This window comes from Strix aluco, chromosome 3, assembly GCF_031877795.1.
Source record: "Strix aluco isolate bStrAlu1 chromosome 3, bStrAlu1.hap1, whole genome shotgun sequence".
NCBI lineage: Eukaryota > Metazoa > Chordata > Aves > Strigiformes > Strigidae > Strix > Strix aluco.
Genome location: NC_133933.1, coordinates 35,793,731 through 35,806,606, shown reverse-complemented (window position 1 = coordinate 35,806,606; position 12,876 = coordinate 35,793,731). Strand labels below are relative to the sequence as shown.

General features: G+C 37.7%; 1 protein-coding gene across 3 annotated transcripts in view; it reads left to right on the top strand.

The window, feature by feature from the left end:
• Window positions 1-12,876, top strand: part of BABAM2 (BRISC and BRCA1 A complex member 2) — a 178,704-nt gene that overhangs the window by 51,932 nt on the left and 113,896 nt on the right. For 2 of the 3 annotated variants that reach the window (XM_074818094.1, XM_074818095.1), the window contains 2 exons: window positions 1,926-2,120; window positions 7,400-7,474. The exons of the other annotated variant lie outside the window; for it this stretch is intronic. In XM_074818094.1, coding sequence (XP_074674195.1) covers window positions 1,926-2,120; window positions 7,400-7,474 — 270 coding nt within the window. The remainder of the gene's footprint in view (window positions 1-1,925; window positions 2,121-7,399; window positions 7,475-12,876) is intronic. 3 annotated transcript variants of the gene reach the window in all.

Below are 12,876 nucleotides of genomic sequence, written 5' to 3'. Positions count from 1 at the left end.
TGAAGAACTTGTTAAGCTTTCTGTCTGCCTTTCCAGAGTATCAGAAGTTAAAATTTCTATACAACTTGTTAGTTTCTTTTCCGATCAGAACTACAGAGTCTCACCTTTGATAAGATCCTCTGTTTCAGTTTGAGGTTTTTGTAAACCTCTTCATAGAATCAAAAAATAGCAGATGTTGGAAAGAGCCTTCAGAGATCATCTAGTCCAGCCTCCCTGCCTGAGCAGTGTCAGAGGGCAGGCTGTCCAGGACCTTGTCCAGTCGGGTTTTTGAGTACCTCCAAGGACAGAGACTCGACAACCTCTCTGTGCAACCTGTTCACTTGTATTTATTAGTTTCAGTTTATACAAAATACGAATAGCTTGTATATTTTAGGGGACGTGGGTTTTATCCAGCTTCATTCATTTACTTAACCAAGGTTATTTTTTTTTTTAAGTAAAATTTTTTATGTGTTTGAACACAAAGCAGTCTTAAGATAGCTACTTCAAAGTACAGAAACATTTTCTGTCCTTTTATCATAGCAAATGCCACATACCAAAGCAGTTTTTCCACTGAAGAGGTAAAAAAGGGCTAGTGCTTTTTTTTTTTGTCCTTGCTGAAGAATGTAAATTATGCATATAATTTGTTTATGAATGTCTACAACTTCCAGGACAAAAGTAACCATGCCATCTATAACTACTTTGAGTTCAGATACTGATAAGTAATTTTATTTGAAGCTACTATATTATATCTTCACTGAGTTGTAAAATGCGGACATTTTTGCCAGCTCTAAGGATCTTAATGTTAACTGTACAGTCCATGCAGTTTAAAATCCTGTTGCAGCCAGTTTGTTGTCATATGTCTATGTGTTATACAGAAATACAGTTTTAAGTTTGCTCATATTCAAAACTGACCAAAAGCTGTATGACTATGTTAACATGCCCGAGCTTGTATCAAGAAGACCTGTTGAGGACCTAAATACAGAGCATATGAGGACCTAAGTAGTTTTGCATCAGAACTGTCTCATGTCCTGTCAGCATGGAGTACAGGGTGAGTCCTCATCTGCCCTTAACATAGATCCATTTTAGGTCAACCAGATGTAGACATATAACATCGATCATGTTAGGTATGGTTTGTAACACAGAAAACCTTCCAGAATAAAATTTGCTGTGCATGGAAGACTGGTCTAAGCCAATATTAGAGTAGTTAAACTGAGAGGTAACATTGCTACCGTGCTACTGACACACTTACCTTCATTGTATTTTTATTTCCATTGACTGTGTTTCTTGATATACAGTCAACTTCTAATAAAAACTTCTGCCAGGCACATTGAAGAGACTTTTATATGGATGGCATCTGTGTTAAGGAGGTGAGTCAAGGTAACTCTAGTGAAGAGACAGTCAAGGTGAAGTAAAGCACAAGGTTGAGGCAACAGAAGAGAACCCATTTGCTCCGTCACTGTTAATACTATAACTGCTGTTTGAATATTGGAGCAGAATAGTTCCCGTAGTTGGTGTTAATTTGGCATATTCACTTGGCTGACTGCTTTTTGAGTCAGATACTATGCGGGGTTGTACTTAACCTGATCCCCATATGTTTCATATCAGTTTTAACTTTTTTAATTCAAACTTCTCAAGTTCTCAGATGCAACACTGTAATTTTAGGGAAGAATAGAATGGTAATTTGGGCCTATCTGTGCCTGGTAGTAGCCCTGTTATCAGTTTTGTGGTAGGTCCCTATATGGACTCTTTTTTGACATTAAGGCTTGCTTTTGCTGTTTGACCTGTTTTTCCTCCAAAGCATGATACAACCTTTGCGTTTAATATTATGGTTTAGCTTTGTCACAAGGTTTCCACATGTGTATGTGCCTCTGGTATCAGTATGGAAGGGGAAGTGCTTCTCTATTTCTGTAAACAATTTTGGTCTCTGTGCTTTTCTAATTCAACAGAATTTAGCTTCTTGGAATCCTTCAAACCCTGAATGCCTCCTGCTTGTTGTGAAAGAGCTTGTGCAGCAGTATCACCAATTTCAGTGCAGCCGATTACGTGAGAGCTCTCGTCTCATGTTTGAATATCAGACTTTACTTGAAGAGCCCCAGTATGGAGAAAACATGGAAATCTATGCTGGCAAAAAAAACAACTGGGTAAGCTGTTAAGAATATTTCTGCTAAAATGCTTTTAATGATCCTTTCATTTTAATAAATACAGCTCTTGCCTTGGAAAACTTGAGTTGTTTCTGTGGATCTCCATGCTTTATTTCCAATGGAGAGGATTTCTGTTTGACTCCAGCTCACTTTCTATGCTCCCTGTTCTGTACATTGCCCTCATTCCACTACCGTGGTTGAACCAGATTTCCAGGTGAGTAACTGTTTTTCAACCTGATGTTAGTTCATCTGATTTATAGACAAAAACTTTTAAAACTGTTGAAGAGCCTATGCAGTATTTACAGGGTACAGTACAATTTAATGTAGAAGTTTGAGTTAGCTCTGAAGATTTGAGAAGCAGAATAACAGTGTTGGTATGACACCCTGCTCAGGCAAATCAGCCTGCTTAGAGGTAGGATGTATTAGGGTATGGTTCCACATTACAGTTGAGTTGATTTAATTGGTAGCTGCAGCTGCTTGTATCTCTCTGACACTTCCCTAAGCTGAGATGAGTTGTTTCAGGAACCTAAACTACAACTAAAACCAACTAATTTTCTGCAGAAGGACAGGAGAAGATGAGATGGGCTAGAGCAGTGACTTTGCAGGACCGTGTCTTCATATGTCAGTCAGACATTAAACTGGCTTATCTGTTTCCTGAATTTGTATCCCTTGCCTGGGAAATGTGCCATGCTGTGTAGAAATGTATACAATCTTAGCCTTCTAAAATGAGGGTATTGGCAATGTAGACATTTTGGTTAGTGTGTGATTAGATTTTATAAATTTTTTTAAACTGATCTCTGCCACAGAGTAAGCTTTGCAAAAATCAATTTTTTTCCACTGGTAATATCTTTATCATGGGAAGTTTGGAGTAAGATATATCAGTAAATATCTAATTGTGTTTATGCAGAATGTGTTCCCCTCTTGCTTTCAGCAATAGCATACTCTTAAGATATACTGGCCTTCAGAAGCAGTATCTTCTGAAATAGATGCAGTCTGAACATCAATAAAAATTCAGCATTCCTGTTATCAGGGCCTAGAATTCAGCTTTATGTTACTTAAAAAAACTTATGTTACTAGAATTCAGCTTTATGTTACTTATGTTACTTAAAGTATGTCCTTAAGTTACTGGTGACACAAGGATGTTTACTTTACAACTTACAGTACTTATATTCATCTGCTTTTATTTTCTTAGACAAGTCATCTAGGCTTTTTTATTTTAAGCCAACTAAAATTTCCTTTATCAGAGAATTTCAGATCTCTTTTTTTATGTTTATAGATCAGAATATTTCACTGAAATTAATTCGTTCTTAAATGTTATTCTCTATAGCTCACATAACTAACTTGCCACATCTGCAAATACACTGGTTTATTGAAAGGATATCATACTGAGATTTTCTCATAATTTTTGGCAGCTGCCAAAATTCTACTCAAGATTGTAGAAAACTAGAGCTTTTTTCCTTTTTTTTTGTAGGAAAGCCATATCTACTCAAGCCTTTTGAATCTTTCCTTAGTCTTTGGTGACTGAATAAAGAACTTTTTTTTTGCATTTGAAATGCTGTCTTAGTTAAAAATATTCCAATAAACTAAACCTTAAATACATTTTGAGACAAATTCTTTTAATCATTGCAGAGCTGTTTGAGGTTTCTGTAGCATGTGCTTTGTCTTCAAAGTTTACATTGTCTATCAAGAAGACCCTGAGAGTCTTGTTTGGAGATTCTGTGAGCCTGATACCTACATGATAGGGTCTTGTTTGTGAGTGTCCTAAAACTCAAAGCTATGAAACTAACTTGTGTCATTCTCCTTCCTGTCCTTTACAACTGTCTTGTTGGTCTTGATGATCAGCGCAATAGGAGTATTTATCTGAAAAGCAAGAGGTAAACTGCATGTTGCCTCCTCTGCCTAGAAGACATTGAAATTCATGTTGTTGCTGTCTCTCAGGAATCGATAGTAGCTCAGCAGACTTCTGAAATAATCATCTATGAATGAACCTTGCACAGTGTTATGAAAGCAATCATCTTAAGTGCTTGAGTTAAAAAAATTTGAAGAGGAGGCCTGAATTCAGTGCTGTGTCCCAAAATTTGCTTTTATACCTCTGTTCCAATATCTCCAATTTCCTGAAGTGATCTTCAAGATCTGTGACAAATAGACAAACCCTTATCTAGCTTAGTAGCTGCATGTTGGCAGAGTACCAGCTGATACAGATGCCCACTAACTATGTAATCTCTCTGCTGTGGCCAGAAATTCATCTGCTCAACCTGCTGCCTGTGACCAGCAGGTTGGGGTTGGGTAGGCGAGCACCATGGACAGGGCCTACTCCCTGCCCATCCAGAACACTTTTAGAAGTAATACTTTGTAAAATAATCGAGATTGAATGACATAAAAGATCTAGACTGCAAGTCCTTATTTACTTCCACATCGAGGAGCAGCTGATGTTTTGATCAGAGTCCATTCATCTGTTCAGTGGCCATCCCAGTTCATTAGGCTTGGTATTTTACCAGAAATAATTTTCTGGATTTTGTGGCAAATGTTGTATGGCATCTTTTTGGAAGTTAAGTCCAGACAAGAAGCACTGTCTATAATATCCATTTCAGTCTGAATAAAAAGCAAGTGCTCTGACTGTCATGGCATGTTACATACACACAAAAAGTCAGTGATTTTTCTGCATACGTAAGTAATACAGCATCAGAAAGGTGGCATCTGCGAGTAGTGTCATCAGGAAGGGTTTCAGAGCCTGGATTTAATGTAATATATGCTCACTTCTTGTTGCATAGTGTTTCTGTGTGCAATTGCTTTGCCTCTATTGTGTGACTACCAGGGACAAATTTTAAGGGCAATTCTGATCTAGCTGGCAGCAGGGTGGATTACAACCTAACATCACACAAACTTTTTGGCAAATGATATAACTGGCAAGGTACAGTTGGAGAGATTTTGGTTGTATTCAAGATCTTGTTTTGTCTTGTTTAGTGACTGGAAGGTAGAATGAGTTATCTCTAGTTCATGCCTGATACATAGATCAAGAAACAAATTGGCACTGATATTAGCATTGCTTAATGTACATCTGCCTAATACAGCATCTTTGTCTATGTGTGCTTAGTTGCTGGGGATGAAATCTTTGCTTACTTTAGGCATAAAATTAATTGAAGGAATCTAGTTCTGTAGAACTTTTTTCCTTCGCAATTTTATTTCATGTCAGTACGACAGAAAAACATGCTTAGCAAACAGTCATTTATATTCCTCAGCTACCCTGCTTAGCAGCTTACCATTCATTTTGGAAAGCCAGTTTCCATTGACTTAGATCTCCAGTACATTCTCAGGGAGGCTTGTGCATCTACAAGCTCGCTTCTGTCAGTATTTTTGTCAGCCAGTTCCTTTCTGAATCAATATGCACAGCAATCAGTGTGGTCCATCACTACGGAGGTTTGTGGTCCAGTGGTATATGGCCAGTGACAACCTCCATGTTTTCTCTTATACTGAGCTCAAAGCAAATTGTGGATTAGCACAGCTAATTGAGAGGGGAGGCAAACATACTGACTGTTTTGCAAAGGCATGTGGCAAATTTTCAGTATCAGTACAAGTGTTAAAAGACTTTGAATGCATTTCTCTTGAAGAGTTGTTGTAGCCTTTGACAAGCTGTCCCCATTGCTATGTAGAGTTCTTGTGATAACATCTACTAAACATAGTAAACAGTGTCCCAAAAGGCATCCCTCTGACATTTGTGGGGGTTATAATCCCTTGAGTATTGAGGGTGACTGAGCACTGGCACAGATTGCCCAGAGAGATTGTGGGATCTCTGTCCTTGGAGATATTCAGAAGCTGACTGGGCATGGTCCCAGGGAACCTGTTTGTTGTCAAGATCCTCTACGTCTCTTCCACAGGTCACTGCTGCGTTTTACAGAAAGGATGCTTCCATTATTTCAGATGTATTACAGGCTTTTACTTAGCATAAGGTATAGCTGTATACACAATAAAGATGATCCTGTTTAATTAAATCTAGTGTAGTATTTACATTGACCCTTTTAATGAGAATTGCAATATACACATTCACCATAGATGGATGTGCACTTTGTTAAAATTTGTATATCATACGTTTCTTGTTTAAAAGTATTTTTCTTCTCACTTTGTCTGGCTGTGCAAAACATTTAAAATAGTAAAATGAAAATAAGGTGCAGATAACTGTGTTCAGGGAATAGTGAAGTAGCACATATGTGTTACTGTGGGAGAGTGAATACTGCATATTCACACAGCTTTGATTTGTCCCCTTGCCTGTTAAAATGACATACTGTTTTTTAAAAATTGTACGTCATCACATAACTAAATAGTGTATGTATGCAAATAAAGGGCAGTGTTAAAACAAATTTTGCTACCTTGTCTCAAGATGTCCTGATTTTTTGTACTCAACTGATAAAATTAATGTTTGATGCTTTTTGTACTGCTAATTCAACATTACAAATATATGCTGTATAGCTACTTTATTGAATTAAAATAGGGATGACAAAATATTAATATGGAGGAAATCAGGCAAGCATTTGTTTTTCGAAAAGAGACAACTTCATTGCTTCATAACCAGGTGGACAAAGTCTGGTTTTGAGGAAGTGTATGAAACAGAAAGGAAATCCTTTCCATTTCCTTTGCATACACTTTATGCATAAAAGAGCAATGTGGAGGGGACGCTTGGCAAATTTTCAGTAAACTGTTGTCTAGGTGTTAAGAGTCACATAATTCAGAAAATGAATTCTATAAAACCTACTTCAGTTCTTTCCTCTATGTTTATTCAGAGGACACTTTTGATATATTCTCAACTTACTCAATGCATATTCTCTTATTTGTACCTGCAGTGTTTGTGAAGATGCCTCTATTTTATCTATATGCTCTTATAAATTCATCAGGTTTTTAGCTTTACTTTCAGACCATTTCTGCGTCTCGCCAGACCTTTGACCGGAAATCAGTACAGCCAAGATACATCTATATTTAGGGCCTAACAAAGTATAGACTGATGTTTGTCATGCACGTTGTTGGAATCTGACTACTTTCTGCTGTTGACTTACTGGCAGTGATGTTTTATGGTTTTTAAGGTGTTTTCTCCTATAATATCTGTGAATTCTGTAAATTATTTTTTTCCTCTTCAGTAATTCCATTGAGAAATGTTGTTTTAAATCTCAACCCTTCTGTTTGGTATGAGCTCTTACACATTTTTCTGGTTAATATTTCATCCTCAGCACGTTCAATTTCTGGTTCTGTTTTAGATACCAGGTCTCATTAGTGTTACCTTTTTTCCACAGACTGGAGAATTCTCAGCTCGCTTCCTCTTGAAGTTGCCTGTAGATTTCAGCAACATTCCTACATACCTTCTCAAGGTAAAATGAATGTCTAAGTTGACATTATTTGTGAGAGAGTATGAATTATTGAAATGTTCTTAGTAACTATTTTGACTTTCCTGCCCTTCTTCTTTCCAAAAGTTTGAAAGTCCACGATTTCTAGACCTGATTGGATTATGTTCTGGAAGGTGATATGCTGTTGTTTTGCATGCTGTTTTACCAGGTAGTAAATATACACCTATCACTCTAAAGGACCTTGCAGGATATGGGTTGTTGTAGAAAATGGCATGCAATGCAGATGTTCTGTCTATTTGGGACAATCTGATAAGTAGCAAACTGTTGACCATATCCAAGGTATTATCTTGGGGAATAAAATTAAATATTTCCAGATAAACTCTTCTATATTAGCCTATGGGCCTTCATGCTATGTAAGTATTGGGTTTTTTAATGAACAGTCCAATTGTACCAGTAATCTTGACAGTAGAAGCAGAAAAGCAAACTAAATATACCATTTATTAACAGGAAGTGAAAGTAAATATTGATGACACAAACTGAAAGTTTCTATTATTTCTTTGATTCGTTGTTTACAATCAACATTAATTTGACCGGATTCTTTAGAAAGGAGGACTATAGAGTATTGATGTGAATTGGAAAAAAGTATTTCTTTCTTTGCTAAGAGGAAAAAAACAAAAAAAAAACCTTGTGAGAAACTACCAACATGGAATAATTTGAAATGAGTGTTTTTCACAGCAGGACATTCTTTCAAGCAGTTGCTGTGGAAGCCCATCATAAGGTTAATGTTACTATATCCAGAGAATGCAGTGAGAGATCTGGGTTCCCTCTGTCGATCATTACTGTCAGAATGAAGTGCTAGAACTTCTACTGCAGACAAGGTTTGCATCAGCTGGTGTTGCCAACACCCATCTTTCCTTTAGACTGCATATCTGCCTCCTTACTCAGCTTTTTACTTTTAAATATTTGGAAAGATGAATAGCTACTTAATGTTTAGCAACTAATGTGTTGAGATGAAAATACCAGTGTAGATCCCATTACCTCCTCTTCATCTTATTGTTAGAACTGTCTTCAGCTATTGTTAGATCAAAATTGCAAGTGTGACTCTTCAGTGTTTCTCCAAATAAGATGTCTTGAGTTAAGAACCATGAAAATAAAGGCAGGCACAACTACAATCTGACTGAAATTTTTGGTTGTAGTCTGAGATAGGTATCCTGTGATCTCTTTAGCTTCTGTAGACTGCTGTTTGAGTAATGAGCTACTCCTATCTTTCTCAAAAGCATCCAGATACTTGCAGTTTGTTCCTGTGTTCACGGTAGCAGCCCTTCTCCCAACTGCTGCCTTTCATCAGGGCCTTCTCTTGTCACTTGATGGGAACGTTTCCAATCAGATGTAAGAGGGTTGGCCAAGGCCTTTTTAGGAAGGGTGGCATTGAGAAGAGGATGCATCAGTAGGTCACCTGGACTGCAGGATAACTGTGATTTGCTTCTGAAGGACTCTATGGAAAAAAGGAGACTGAGAACGTCTTAACATGAACTATACTGTCTGCTCCTGCCAGAACTCCCAAGTGCCGTATTTTCCAGGAACAATTTGAAATTGGTTAAGAGTTTCAGGACAAGTGCATAACCGGTATGTTCAACAGCTTCAGTCACAAGGCTGTCTTATACCTCTGTTTAGCCTCTGGGGAAACTGCATGACTTGGAGGTTGGAAGCTGGTGTATGACTTATGTAAGTAACTGTCATCATGTGGGAACCCTGTGATAGAAACAGATTCTACTTTTGTTTCTAAAGAGTAACATTTTAATGCATGAGACCATACTTCTTACTGCAATTCCCTATCACACTCTCTAAACATCTTCCACCTGCTCTAAACAAGGTTGGTATACTGTGGATAAATCATCGGTGCTCCACAACTGCTTCCTGGAGTGTTGTTCACCCCGAGTGATTCATTAGTCTGAAGGAAAACCTGTATTTATTTTGCATGCATGTATAGATTGTGTGCTGTGAAGACACACGCACAGAAGGTAGCAGAATCAGAGTTTCCCAGTCTTCCTTTATTTTGACGTTTCTAAAAACTTACTGTCCTATTGGGGTTTTAAAATTAATGTATTTTTGTATGTAATAGCCTGGATTTTTACAACAGCAGATCCTTCTTGATGGGCAATGTACTGATGAAATCCTTAGCTTTCTTAGGCAGACTTCTGCTATGCAAATTGACAGGTTAACTTAACTGTGGTAGGAAGGTGATACGTAGTCTGGATGAGTAGCCACAGGAGAAGAAATACTCTTTTATTCCAGTAGTGTTTGTTGACAGAAGTAGTATGGTTTGACTCAGGCTCCAGCATGGACTATGACAGAGTAGCAGGCATGGATCTTTTACCTCTGCTGCCTTTATCTCCTTATATTCTGACATTATCAGCTACATGAATGTTGTATCATATGACAACAATATAAAGGCAGGTAGAATTGGAACTAGTTTGTTGTGGTTGAAGTAATTATGCTCTGACTACTCCAAATTCGTAACGCTATTAAAAAAAAATCAGATTTTTTTTAAGCTGTCTGTGTCTGTCTTATTTCTTTCCTTTATTTTGGATGAGACTTCTGACATAAATAGATCTTTGATTTGTTGCAATAAAATAGGTGTTTATTTTCCATTGTGTCTGCCAGTTACGTTGGCTTCAATGCTACCTGCTGGATTGTGGTACATGATAGAGCATCTATTGATGCTCTGGAAATAATTGTTGATATATTACCCTGAAAGGTGGAAGAGCAGTCAGTAATTGAAGGATATTAGTATATTAACAGCTTAATGTTTAACTGCAGAATTTAATGTGTTTGAATTATGTTCTAGTCTGTAGCCCGTCTTACAGTGTGCAGTACCTTCTCTGTAATGATTTGTAAAGTTCAAATCTGTGTTATATTTTCTCTGCAATCTTCTTTTTTGATGTTTAATTAATACTACTTGCATTAAAATCTGGTGAAATATTTAAAACCATTATTTTTGCCTCATCAATCACTCCTAGTATCCCAATGATATGTAATGCTGTCTTGAAATTTTTATTGATGTCAGTAGGTAATCACAATACAAGTGTGACTGTAAAGCTTTGTATAGTAAGCCAATATTCAGGTTTGAAGCAGTCTGTAGTGTTACAGAGTCTTTGGAGGTGTTGAGAATACAGTCCGGAATCACAAGATCTAATCTGTCAACCTTGTACTGATGATGGTGAGAGTATCCTCCTTTCCCTATACAGAATACAAATTTGAAGGTGTAGTGTAAGTTGGGTTGTTATGAACTGGAGAGTTGGATTTAGCAGGTTATTTTAAAGGTATTTGCTGCACGAAACTTAAAATTCAGTTCAAGTGTGTGTGCGTTTTAAGGAAAGTAGCTTAGTATATGAAGAAGAGTGAGAATGATTAAAAGAGCAATGCAGAGTACCCTCTCTTCCTTTAAATTCTGAAATTCTAGTAAAAGTTTTTCAGTTATTATTTATTTGGAAGCATAACACCCCTTGTAATGGCTGCAGCAGATAATGTTTTTTATAAGTTTTCTTGATGAAGTTATACTTTTAATACAAAGGTTTTGAATTGAAAGTGGACCTTCGTATCCACTTTTACATTGTTTTCTTATGCAAACCCATTTGACATAAATGAAAATTTTAAGTGTTGAAACAACTGCAGAATCAAGCTGGTGGCTCAAACTACTGCAAGGTTCATGATTGGTAAGTCTTTCATTAAGGTTCTCTTATTTGACAGGAACATGGCTTTGGCTCAGGAAGATGCTTACATCTGTATCTGTACTGTTATACTTTCCCTTACCCTTTTTTGCAGTTGGATTTTTAACCAGCATGTTCATTTTGGGTGGAATTCTTTTCTGTTGGTTGCAACATTTTTAATTTTCGCTACAGTACTTTATCAAAGGAAGTATTCACTGTACATACTAGTTTTGAGGGTCAGTCTCTAGTTCATATTTCACAGAATCACAAAATCATCTAGATTGGAAAAGACCTTGAAGATCATCTAGTCCAACCCTTAACCTCGCACTGACCATTCTCAACTCCACCATATCCCTCAGCGCTATGTCGACCCTACTCTTAAACATCTCCAGGGATGGGGACTCCACCACTGCCCTGGGCAGCTCATTCCAACGCCTAACAACCCGTTCTGTAAAGAAACACTTCCTAATATCCAGTCTAAACCTTCCCTGGTGCAACTTGAGGCCATTCCCTCTTGTCCTATCTCTCATTACTTGGTTAAAGAGACTCATCCCCAGCTCTCTGCAACCTCCTTTCAGGTAGTTGTAGAGGGCGATGAGGTCTCCCCTCAGCCTCCTCTTCTCCAGACTAAACAACCCCAGTTCCCTCAGCCACTCCTCATAAGACCTGTGCTCCAGACCCTTCACCAGCTTTGTTGCCCTTCTCTGGACACACTCAAGTAATTCAATGTCCTTTTTGTAGTGAGGGGCCCAAAACTGAACACAGGAATCGAGGTGCGGCCTCACCAGTGCCGAGTACAGGGGTAAGATCACTTCCCTGTCCCTGCTGGCCACGCTATTTCTGATGCAAGCCAGGATACCATTGGCCTTCTTGGCCACTCTGCTGGCTCATGTTCAGCCGGCTGTCAATCAACACCCCCAGGTCCTTCTCTGACTGGCAGTCATATTTGTGCCTCTTTACAAATACTGCGTATGCCACAGTAATACCAAAGGTGATAGACTTAGCATCTAAAATACCTCATCCAAATTTTGTTTCATTCTTTGTAGTTTTGGTCACCTACAGGGACATGTATTATCATAATGACAATTCAGTAAATATCTCCAGCTCAGTAATTTACAAATTGTACTGGATTACGTGACTGTAGTATGATTGCACAGTATGAGTGAACTTGGAGTATGTTGCCAGTGATGCTGTTGAAAACAAGACATTTAAGTATTTTATTTCCTTTTTTTTTTGAGGTTTTGGCTAAGGTGTGCTCTGACTGCCACCACCTTCTTGTATGTAATTTTTAAAGCATTCATTTCCTATTCTTATGTACCTGCTTGTTGTGCCCTGGTGACTAGTTAATAGCTGGACCAATTTAGCTATGACACTGTGACCAGCAGCCTTCCGATAATTTCTTACTATTCAAGTGTAAAGGAAATATGCAAAGCAGACCTAATTTCTTTTTGTATAAGATTTTTAAAATCTTTAAACCTGTTTTTTCTAAAGAGATTTTTTGTGATGACCATTGTATTTAGCGCATATCTTTCAGAACTGAAACAAATAACAGACATTGTCTAGACACATTGCCAGGGGCCAAACAGTTGTGTGTAAGACTGTCAATGGAAAAGGTTTATCCTGAAGTTCAGGTTGAAAGATAAGAACATATTTGTGTTTTTCCTTACTGTGATTTCATCATTTGGAAGTCTTCAGTGCAACTCTTGTTTACGACGT